This window comes from Mus pahari, chromosome 10 (assembly GCF_900095145.1).
Source record: "Mus pahari chromosome 10, PAHARI_EIJ_v1.1, whole genome shotgun sequence".
Taxonomy (NCBI): Eukaryota; Metazoa; Chordata; class Mammalia; order Rodentia; family Muridae; genus Mus; species Mus pahari.
Genome location: NC_034599.1, coordinates 115,704,311 through 115,715,508, shown reverse-complemented (window position 1 = coordinate 115,715,508; position 11,198 = coordinate 115,704,311). Strand labels below are relative to the sequence as shown.

Sequence of the window (11,198 nt, the reverse complement as noted above, 5' to 3'; positions counted from 1 at the left end):
CAGGCGGATTTCTGAGTTCGAGGCCAGCCTGGTCTACAGAGTGAGTTCCAGGACAGCCAGGACTACACAGAGAAACCCTGTCTCGAAAAAACCAAAAAAAATAAAAATAAAAATAAAAAATAAAGAGCTGATGTCCTATAGCTAGGCAGGAGAGACAGGACACGCCTTCACAGTATACAAAACATGTTACCCCAACAAATAGGCATGTGTGTACATGTTTTTGTTGAGTTACAAAGAGTCACAAAAGAAAATGTTTAACCCTCCACTCCAACAGTGAAGAGTCTCAAGGTGGAGGCCTGTGGTGCATGGCTTAAAACTGATCACCTCAGAGGGTCTCAGAGTTAGAGGTCAGTCTGGTTTATAAACCAAGTACCAGGATGTCAAGGATTATGCAGAGAGATCTTGTCTCAAAAAAAAAAGAAAGAAAGAAAGAAAGAAAGAAAGAAAGAAAGAAAGAAAGAAAGAAAGAAAGAAAGAAAGAAAGAAAGAAAGAGAAGTAGGCAGCTCTGGTACAATTCCTAACTGAAATCTGAAAAGATGTATTGAGACATGCTGGGACTTGAACACAGGCATTCTGGATTCCTATTTCCTACCATCAGCCACCTCACTATACTATCTGTTGACCCAAGGTTAAAGTATAAAGTCTTATTATGTGGCTATCATAAAGTTGTGACATTACAAGGAAATCCTCTGTACACATTCACTGTACATTTTTTTCAACTTTGAGGTCATTTTTGTGTCTGCCTAGAAACATGTTAAACGCTATTCATAGGTGTTTTATTCATGATAATTCAACTTAGAAACCCAGGTTCAAAAAGAGAGAACTAAAGGGCAATCAAAAGGAGAGCAAATTGTAACATGCTTACCTAGAACAACATAAACAGCAGTGATAGCTGCTGCTGCCTGTCATGGATGCCCACAGGCACAAAGTTTCACAAAAGTTACTACAACAAGAAAAAGAATACATGTACCATGCTCATGAGCTTCAAGAATAGATAAAACTAATCGGTGATGGTAGAAATCAGGGTACTGGCTGAGGCCGAAGGACTTACTGACTACAGGACTACTGCTGTCCTGGCACTTGGGAAGTGAAATCCGGAGGATCACAAGTTCCAGGCCCTGTCTGCCTTCACAGAAACCTTAAGACTAGCCTAGATTATGTGAGACCCTGATTTTAAAAAGAATCTAAGTTCTATAATGTACTAGTTTGTATGCTTAAACTCTCTTACTACTGAAGACGTAGAGGAAAAAGGCTACTTTAAATAGAGAAAAAGATCACAGAGTTGTTCAGATAATGGTGTAACAGACTTAAAGGGTTAATAAAACAATTCATCAGGAAACAATAACAATTGACAAAGAGCTACAAACATGAACACTATTGTAAATTTCAAAAGTATAATTTCACAATTTTCTCAAACATCTCATTTTATTCTCAAATCTTATAATCAGCCTAAAAACAAAGAAAAAAAAAAAAAACCACATGACAGCACCCATATTCAGAAGCTCACAACCACTCATAATGCAGCTCTAGAGTATCCAACCACTCCAAGGCCATCTTCACCCACACAAGCAACCTACACACAAGCAACACTCACAGCCGTGCACACATATACACATGCAAGTGCGCTCACATACACACCAATAATTAAAAATAATTTAAGAAAGATAATTTATAGTATTAGGCAATATAAGAGGTGGCACTCATATACATTGGAGGTAGGGGATTAAATCAATCTCTTTGATGAAAACAGATTGATATATATATATATATATATATATATGATATATATATATATATATATATATATATATATATATTAGTCTACTCATAATCTGCACTTCTTTTTTCTATGTTTTTTCCTCAGCCATCAACCACAATCTAAAACAACTAAACAGAAAATTCAGAATGGAAAAATTTCTAAGCCTTTTAAAAAAAAACAAAAAACAAAAAACAAAAAAACAAGGTCTCAATATAAAGCCCCATGCTACACAACTCTCTTTAGCCAGGTCTTATGCACACTATAAACACTACTCTCCTAACAGTCTCAGCCATTTGTTATTAGATCAAGTGGCTATACACAATGCTTGTGTTCAAGTGACTTTCGGATACTAAGTCTGTCACACTGTCTACAGCATTTCTCTCAGCAGATAGACACCGTAGAATCTCATAGGATAAAAGTAAAGACGAGTACAATAAGACACTATGTCAAAGACTACTTTCAAATAACTATTACTGTATATTACTATAATTGAGGTATCTTAGTATTAGCTAATCTTAGTACACTTAGTTTACAAAGCACATTATCTATAGGGTTCTGTACTAAGATACAATTCTGGTTTCAGGAATTCATGAAATCTTGGATAAAGAACGGGAACTATTGTAAAGGGACCGTTGCAACTCGCTTTAAAGTTCCCTTCTCTGAGGGTAAACCACCGAAGGGAACACAAATCCCTTCCCTTCAAGAAAGTCAGAAATATGTAATCAAGCACCAAGTGCAGCCCGCCCTTAGGACACTAGAAGCCAGCAAGGAAACAGCAGGGTCCAAAGCACAGAGAAGAGCACACGGGTATAAGGTGGCCGAGACGGGGCGCCCGCAGAGGTGACGCCCCGTAGCACCGGCATTTGCCAGCGGCGATGAGTTCACCAGGAAGGCTCGCAACTTACATTTGCAGCCGGGGGCCATGGCGAGCCCGTCCGAGATTCGCTTACGCCAGGACCGCCAGAATCCTCCCGCCAAGATGGCCACAGATTTGAATTTGGCGCCGCCCACGTACCACGCCCCCTGGGCGTGGTCGGATGGCGTCACGAACACGGTCTACGTCAGAAGTCGGCGCGGGCGACAAATACTGTGTACCCTGCCAAGTCTGGCGAGTGCTATTGATTGTTGGTCAGAACCAGAACCACCATGAGCAAGCGGAACCAAGTGTCCTATGTGCGGCCCGCAGAGCCCGCCTTCCTGTCCCGCTTCAAAGAGAGAGTCGGCTACAAGGAGGGGCCCACCATAGAGACCAAGGTGAGCCCGCGGGAGTCGCCCCGAGTCAAACCCTCTGTCTCCACCCCACTTCCGGCTCCTCGGTGCCGACGTAACTGACGGGACCCTCACTCGCGACCAGCCGGACCCCAGATCTGGCCTCTCGGGTTCAGGCAATTCTTACTTGCAGAGTGCTGTTCTTGAAAACGACCTAGCCCTAGTAGCTAACCTAGACAGCTCTCCTGTCCTTTCTCACTTGCGGATCTCATGTTAACCTGAGCAAGGTGATTGACAGCGTCGTCCCCTATTTCACATAAGGAGACCGATGCCACTTGATTAAATGACTCAAATCTAGAGTCTTTGAGGGAATCATCCAGGACTAGTAGAACCCCTGCTGTTTTCCAAGCTGTGTGTCTCAAGATAGGGAAATGAAACAGTACTTCTCAAAGGAGTTTGTCTAATAAAGGTAACATTGGCAACACAACGTGTTCTTGCTGCCGAGAAGCTATGCACATGTCAAACAAGAGGACATGCAGTTATCTTCAAAAGCGCATCTAGGGATTCTTTAGTTTTGAGTGCTAGATACGTAAGAGATGGTCTGGGGCTTCCTAGACACAGTTTGAAAAACAAAGAAGGCAAAGGAGTGGATATGGTCATAATGGACAGTTAAGTACTCAAACTTAGTTAATTGTCTAGACTCTAGAAGCTGTGAAAGTTACATGGGATAAAATATAGTAGTGGGCAAAGGCCAAGTCATGTAGGGTATTCCACATAAGATGATTGCCCAAAATCAAATATTAGACAGTAGCTTGAAAAATGAGGAAATTCTGTATTTATCTCAAAAGTATTTATGCAAAACCTTTTTTAGTTAAAAAATAGGAATGTTTTGATTTAGCTGACAAAATATAATTGTTACATTTGTACAGTGAGTACTAGGTTTCTTTGATAAATTTCAAAAGTTAAACAATTATGTACAGTATTGTTTATGTACAAAACCTTTTATATAACTATTTGTGTGTCCTTGAAAAGCAGCTAATGAGGTAGCTGCTGGGCAGTGGCGGCACATGTCTTTGAATCCTAGACCTCAGAATGAAGAAACAGGCAGGTCTCTGATTTCCAGACCAGCCTACAAATGGAGTTGCAGGACAGTGAAGGCTCAACAGAGAAACCCTGTCTTGAAAAACGAACAAAGATATCTACAAAACTGAAGCTGTTAGTATATTAAATGAGCAGAAGTGGGGGAAAATATAATTTACCTGTTATTTTCTGTACTTTCATGGCTTGGATGGTGAGGTGAGGATATTGGTGTTTTGTTGGTTTGGGGTTTGTTTTGTTTTGTTTTAATCAAATCCAGACAAGACAGGGATGAAAAACATTGATTAGAAAAGAGGAAGAAAGATGATGTGGCCCTGCCCTCAGTAGTCTGATAGAAACGAATCCCACTGGAGAAGTTTCCCAGTTTCTGTTTTCTGGTATAGTAAAAATAAACTCAGGCTGGAGAGATGGCTCAGTGGTTAAGAGTACTGACTGCTCTTCCAGAGGNCCTGAGTTCAATTCCCAGCAACCACATGGTGGCTCACAACCATCTGTAATGGGATCTGATGCCCTCTTCTGGTGTGTCTGAAAAGAGCTACAGTGTACTCATTTACATTAAATAAATAAATAAATAAATAAATCTTTAAAAAATAAAAATAAAAATAAAAAAATAAACTCTTCGGACTTTATTCTTAATTAAAATTTTATTTTCTATTCATTTCAAGGATCATTACCCATTTTGCTTTTGTTCTAGTTTTGTTTGTTTGTTTGTTTTGTTTTCAAGACAAGGTTTCTCTTTGTAGTCTTGGCTGGCCTGGAAATCACTCTGTAGACCAGGCTGGCCTCAAACTCACAGAGATCTGTCTGCCTCTGCCTCCTGAGTGCTGGGATTAAAGGTATACACCACCACTGCCCAGCCCACTTCACTTTAAAAATTACAGTTGCTCACAGTGGCAGTGTTTGGTTAAAGATTATCAAATATTTTCTGTAGAAAATCCAGCCTCAGCTCCCAGAGGAAGATGACAATCACAGTGACAAAGAAGATGAACAGCCTCAAGTAGTGGTTTTACAAAAGGGAGACCTAACAGCTGAAGAGGTCATGAAAATTAAAGCAGAAATAAAGGCTGCCAAAGCAGGTATATCCTAAAATAATTTGAATTTTTTTTTAATTGAACAGAATGGTTTGAAGAAAGCCTTTGGTTCAAGCATTAGCTTTTGTCCAGATGTGTAGCCTTGAGCAATGATTTCACCTCTGTTCCTCAAGGGTCCCTTCAGTGAAATAGAAAATAAGTAGCCTGACCTTAGTGCACTGTATAAAGTATCCTATTACTAAATTAGGCCAGCCAGTCAATAGAGATCTGTGTAATTAATTAATGCCTCAAGTATACTGTGTTATGTATAGTACTTGTATTATTCTTGAACATCTATTACATTGTTTTATGGAAAAATACTGTGGTTCCAAACAATTCAAAAATACAACCTTATGAGCTGGAAATACAGCTCAATAGTAGAGCATACATGAGGCCTAAGTTCAGGCCTCTTCATCTTCACTGTAATCAGATGGGGACCAAATATTATGGAAAACTTTAGTGAGTTTTTATTGAGTGACTGCATGTGCTGGGTGGGGTATAACTAAAAGCAATAGAGAAGACCAGACTGAATTTATTCAAGGACATCGTTAAGTACAGAATAAGATTTTCTTGTCATTTGACTCTTTGTTAACAGCAAAATAAAGATAAAAAAAAATGCTTCAATTTATCTTTTTTGTCACAGACGAAGAACCTCCTCCAGCTGATGGAAGAATAGTTTATCGAAAACCAGTTAAGCGTTCCTCAGATGAAAAGTGTTCAGGTTTAACAGCAAGCTCCAAAAAGAAGAAAACAAATGAAGATGATGTAAATAAGCAAAGTTCAGTTAGAAAGAACACACAAAAACAAATAAAAAATAGCAGTCTCCTTTCTTTTGACAGTGAAGATGAAAATGAGTAAATATAAACATTGTGCACTTTGTTTCCTTTAAAAGTAATGAGGTGTTTTTAAAAAGATACTTTTCCTATATCTTCAAATGACACTTTGCACTCGTACTACATTTCATTACAGAAAAATTCAGAAATACAGGAAACTGTTTTGTAAATAAACCTATTCATTACTGCCCCTTTGTTTGGAAATGCCAGACATTCACTACTGTTAACATATTTTATTATCTCCCACCTATGGGTATGTATATATGTATATTGCATTTTTAAACAAAACTGAGGTTGTTATATTTATCCTTTTCCTGCTTCTTTCTTATAGTTACACTTGTAGAATTTTCTGATGTTGTTTATTTCAAAATCTAACATTAAAAGCTTACAGAGGATTTTATAAATAGATCTGTCTTAGTCACTGTTCTATTGCTGAGAAGAGATGACATGACAGCTCTTATAAAAGAAGGCATTTAATTAGGGGCTTGCTCACATTTTCAGCTTGGTCCACTGACATCAGGTCAGGAAGCATGACAGCAAAACTGGCCTGATGCTGGAGAAGGATATACCTCAAGAGCTATATCCTGATCCACAAACAGGGTGGAGGGGTGGAGTGGGGACTGAGGACTGGGGAGGAGCGGGGCATTGGAGGGAAAAAGCGAGAGACTGACTGAGCTTCTGAAACCTCAAAGCCCACCCCCACTAACACACTTCCTCCAATAAAGCCATATCTCCTAATCCTTGTAATCCTTTCAAACAGTTCTGCTTCCTGAGCCTCTGCTGTGCCTTTCTCATTAGTAAAACCCTACATTGGATGAAGGCATGACCTGGTTAAAAATACCTTTCTAAGCCAGGTGTAGTAACCTGTAACCCCAGCACATGGGAAACAAAGACAGGCAAGAGGAAGATCAAGGCCCACCGGCTCTGTGTAGTGAGTTCTAGACCAGCCAGGGTCACAAAGTGACGTCTCAAAAAACAAAGTAAGTGCTTACTTGAGCAGAACATAAACTAACACTTTAATAATTCAAGAATTTATATGGCCCCTGTGCAATAGTGTCATGCAAATTCACAGGGTCTTCCATATTCACACAAGAAAACCTACAAACTGAAGCTCCTCCTACTTAAATGTATTCAGAAAAAGGAAGCCAGTGATTGCTTCAAAATTTAGCATTTTGAAAACACATTTTTCTGTGGAAATTTTAATTCTTAAACAGTCAAGAAAAACAGAAAAATTTAATAACAGCATAATTACCTTAAAAAACAATCTCTTCATGTAACAAACAGTTCTACTGTTTTTCAGTAATTTATTTAAAACCTGTGACAAGATCTCAGGGTTTCTATTCCTGCACAAACATCATTACCAAGAAGCAGTTGGGGAGGAAAGGGTTTATTCAGCTTACATTTTCCACATTGCTATTCATCACAAAGGAAGTCAGGACTGGAACTCAAGCAGGTCAGGAAGCAGGAGCTGATGCAGAAGCCATGGAGGGATGTTACTGGCTTGCATCCGCTGGCTTGCTCAGCTTGCTTTCTTATAGAACCCAAGAATACCAGCCCAGAGATGGTCCCACCTACAAGGGGCCCTTCCCTTGATAACTAATTGAGAAAATGCCCCACAGCTGGATCTCATGGAGGTATTTCCTCACCTGAAGCTCCTTTCTCTGTAATAACTCCAACTTGTGTCAAGTTGAAACAAAACCAGCCAGTACACAGTTCCACTGTTTTTAAATAATTTATTTAAAACCTGTGACAAGATCTCCCTGTGTATCACTGACTGGCCTAGAACTCACTGTGTAGAGCTGTATAACCTGGAACCTGAATGCTAGAATTAAAGACATATATCACCATGCCTGGCTAAAAGAATTTTTTTTTTCAAGACAGGGATTCTCTGTGTAGTCGTGGCTGTTGTGGAACTCACCCTGCCTTCCTCTGACTCCAAGTGCTAGGATTAGTACCACTGCTCAGCTCTAAAGAAAATTTTAAAAGATGTATTTTATTTTAAATTATATATGTGGGAAGGGGACTGAGTGTAGCTAACCACAGAAAAGCTAAAGCATTATTTTTTTTTTATGTCTCTCTCTGCTTTCCTCAAGCCCAAGTGATGGAGCTTGAGGTCACCAACATGGGGACAGGATTGGATCATCAGGAAAGCAACAGCTAGTGCTGCCATACCATGACTCTGAAACCAAAGAACCACTTCCTACCCCATTCTGGGATGCCAGGCAGCTTCATCTGGTTCCTCTAGTGGAGCAAAGAGGATGAGTGGTGTATGCTGATGTCCCAGTTCCAGAAATGGTCCCGCATGCCTTCCCATAAAAAGAAATGCACTGCTGAAGGGAACATGGAGGTCATTCCTGCTTCAACCCAGCCACGTTTATCTTCCCTGTGACTGTCCTTTTGAGATTCTCGAGGATTTTACCAAGCTTAGATGTTCATTTTTCATATATTTTCTCACTTATCAGAGCCAGCTCAAGAACCCCAAGCATTTTACTCATTTGCAATCTTTCCAAAAAGTTAACAAGGCCGGGCGTGGTGGCTCACGCCTTTAATCCCAGCACTTGGGAGGCAGAGGCAGGCGGATTTCTGAGTTCGAGGCCAGCCTGGTCTACAAAGTGAGTTCCAGGACAGCCAAGGCTATATACAGAGAAACCCTGTTTCGAAAAACAACAACAACAACAAAAAAAGACAAAAAGTTTTGTACTCAAATTCCAGATGCTGTGTGGAAGTTACTTTGCTCATCTAAGCTCATCAAATAGCGCCAGTTTCCATAGGATTGTAGTGGGGTTCAAGCAAAGTAATCTACGAAAACATCTGGCAGTAAGAAACTTCAGGAAAGATGGCTTAGTGATGCAGGCCTTTACTTTCAGCACTGCATAAGCAGGTGGATCTACTTGAGGCCAACCCAGGCTACATAGTGAGTTCTAGGTTAGCCAGTGCATCATAAGGAGGTCGTGTCATTAGAGTATCTATCGTAGAATGTGGCTTAATGGTAGAGCATTTCCTACTATCACCAGTGCTAGGTTTTCCTAATAGCACTAACACCCCCACTAACCCAAACGTTAATGTCAGAACTATCATGATCTCAAGCTCTAGGTCCAGTTCTCCGTGTTCTTCCTTCAGTTGCATTTCCAGGCCTCTGGATAGAAACTGACAACACACACTTGTTTCTGCAAAGCTTTGACTAGTAGTGCTCTTTTATCAGGGTAATTTGAGATCATTCAGACATGTATTCCAGGGAAAAAGGATGGGTCAAAGAGGACCCAATTCACTTTTAGGCTTCCCTACAGTTTTACAAGCACAAGGCAGTGGGGCTGTGTGTCTGCATATAGTAGACTCTTAGAAAACAATTATTTGATAAGTCAATGAAATGCAAAGACACTGTTCAAACTTTCAAATGGGCTGTTTTCCCAAAACCATCACTTAAGGGATCAAATTAGAAGTAGACAAAGCTGGGCTATGCTTTAGGGATAGACCTCCTGTGCAAACATTGAGCATTGGATCAATTCCTAACAATATTTAAAAAAAAAAAAAAAAAAAAAAAAGGAAATGTGAGATGTTCCCTAATTTTTTCAAACAATTGGAGAAAGGTTGAAAATTCTTGCTTCTAGCAATACTTCACAGATATTTCACCATAGCTACTTTCTGGGGGCCTAAGTCATAATCTTCATGCTTGCATGTTCATGGTTCTACGGTTAAAAACACTGGCTGCTCTTCCAGAGGACGCTGGTTCAATTCCTAGCACACACCGTAGTTCTCAACTGTAAATCCTGTTGTAGGGTGTGATGATTTGTATATTCTTGGGCCAGGGAGTGGCACCATTTGCAGGTGTGGCCTTGTTGGAATAGGTGTCACCTGGTTGGAGTAGGTGTGTCACTGTGGGTGTGGGCTTAAGATCCTCACCCTAATTTCCTGAAAGTCAGTCTTTCACCAGTAGCCTTTGGATGAAGATGTAGAACTCTCAGCTCTGCCTGCGCCATGCCTGCCTGGATACTGCCATGCTCCTGCCTTGATGATAATGGACTGAACCTCTGAATCTGTAAGCCAGCCCTGATTAAATGTTTTTTTGTTTTGTTTTGTTTTGTTTTGAAGACAGGGTTTCTCTGTGTAGCCCTGGCTGTCCTGGAACTTACTCTGTAGACCAGACTGGCCTTGAACTCAGAAATCCGCCTGTCTCTGCCTCCCAAGTGCTGGGATTAAAGGTGTGCGACATCACTGCCTGGCTAAATGTTGTTTTTATATAAGACTTGCCTGGTTATGGTGTCAATGTTGACAGCAGTAAAACCCTAACTAAGACAGAATCTGGTACCAGGGACTGGGGTATTGCTGTGATAGGCCTGACCATGATTTTATTTGAAAGAATGTGGATTTTGGGTCTTTAGATTTGCAAAGCAGTGGAATGCTTCAAGTGGGACTTAATGGGTCACCTTAGTAGGAATATGGAAGACTTTGTTGCTGGGAGTGATTTGAACTGTGTTGACCTGGCCCAAGAGATTTCAAAGGAAATGTCAGAATGTGGCATAAAGTCTGTTTTTGTCGTATTTTGGTGAAGAATGTGGCTACTTTTTGCCCTTGTCTGAAAAGTTTGCCTGAGTGTAAGGTGAAGAGAATTGGATTACTTGCATTGACAAAAGAAGTTTCAAAAAAGCTCAGCAGAGATTTTGTTCTCTGGTTAAGTCTTATGAAGAGAAGTTTCAAGCTTAGAAAGGAAAAAAATATAAAATACATGGTTCGAGTATTAAAGGGGTACCAGGAAGTGAAATGGAGCAAAATCCTATGTTCTAGGAGATAACGGATTAAGGGAGTGGGACCTTGGGGCAAGATCCTACCTAGCTAAGTTTAGATCCAGGCATGTGGTACACACCTTTAATCCCAGGAGACAGGCATGCTGATCTCTGGGTTCAAGGCCAATCTACAGAGCAAGAACTAGGATGGCCAAGCCCAGGCAGTGAAGGATTTAGAAAACAGAAAGCCAGCCCCAATTAAAGATGCCAGAGCCATGGGATACATGATGAGGAAAGCTGCCAACAGGGAGTGGACCCAGCCCAGGAGAAAGCAGTTTGTTGCAGTCAATAAAGATGAAAAAGAGCCGGACGTGGTGGCGCACGCCTTTAATCCCAGCACTCGGGAGGCAGAGGCAGGCGGATTTCTGAGTTCGAGGCCATCCTAGTCTACAAAGTGAGTTCCAGGACAGCCAGGGCTATACAGAGAAACCCTGTCTCGAAAAAAAA

General features: G+C 40.6%; 2 protein-coding genes across 2 annotated transcripts in view; one reads left to right on the top strand and one right to left on the bottom strand.

Moving 5' to 3' along the window:
* Window positions 1–2,684, bottom strand: part of Kif15 (kinesin family member 15) — a 69,408-nt gene extending 66,724 nt beyond the window's left edge. Inside the window, exon 1 of the mRNA XM_021207851.2 lies at window positions 2,666–2,684. Coding sequence (XP_021063510.1) covers window positions 2,666–2,684 — 19 coding nt within the window. The remainder of the gene's footprint in view (window positions 1–2,665) is intronic.
* Window positions 2,685–2,823: 139 nt separating this feature from the next.
* Window positions 2,824–6,378, top strand: Kiaa1143 (KIAA1143 ortholog). Its single transcript, XM_021207709.2, has 3 exons — window positions 2,824–3,014; window positions 4,999–5,143; window positions 5,781–6,378. The coding sequence occupies exons 1-3, from the start codon at window positions 2,907–2,909 to the stop codon at window positions 5,993–5,995; spliced, it is 468 nt and encodes a 155-aa protein (XP_021063368.1). The 5' UTR covers window positions 2,824–2,906; the 3' UTR covers window positions 5,996–6,378.
* The last annotated feature ends 4,820 nt before the right edge of the window (window positions 6,379–11,198 follow it).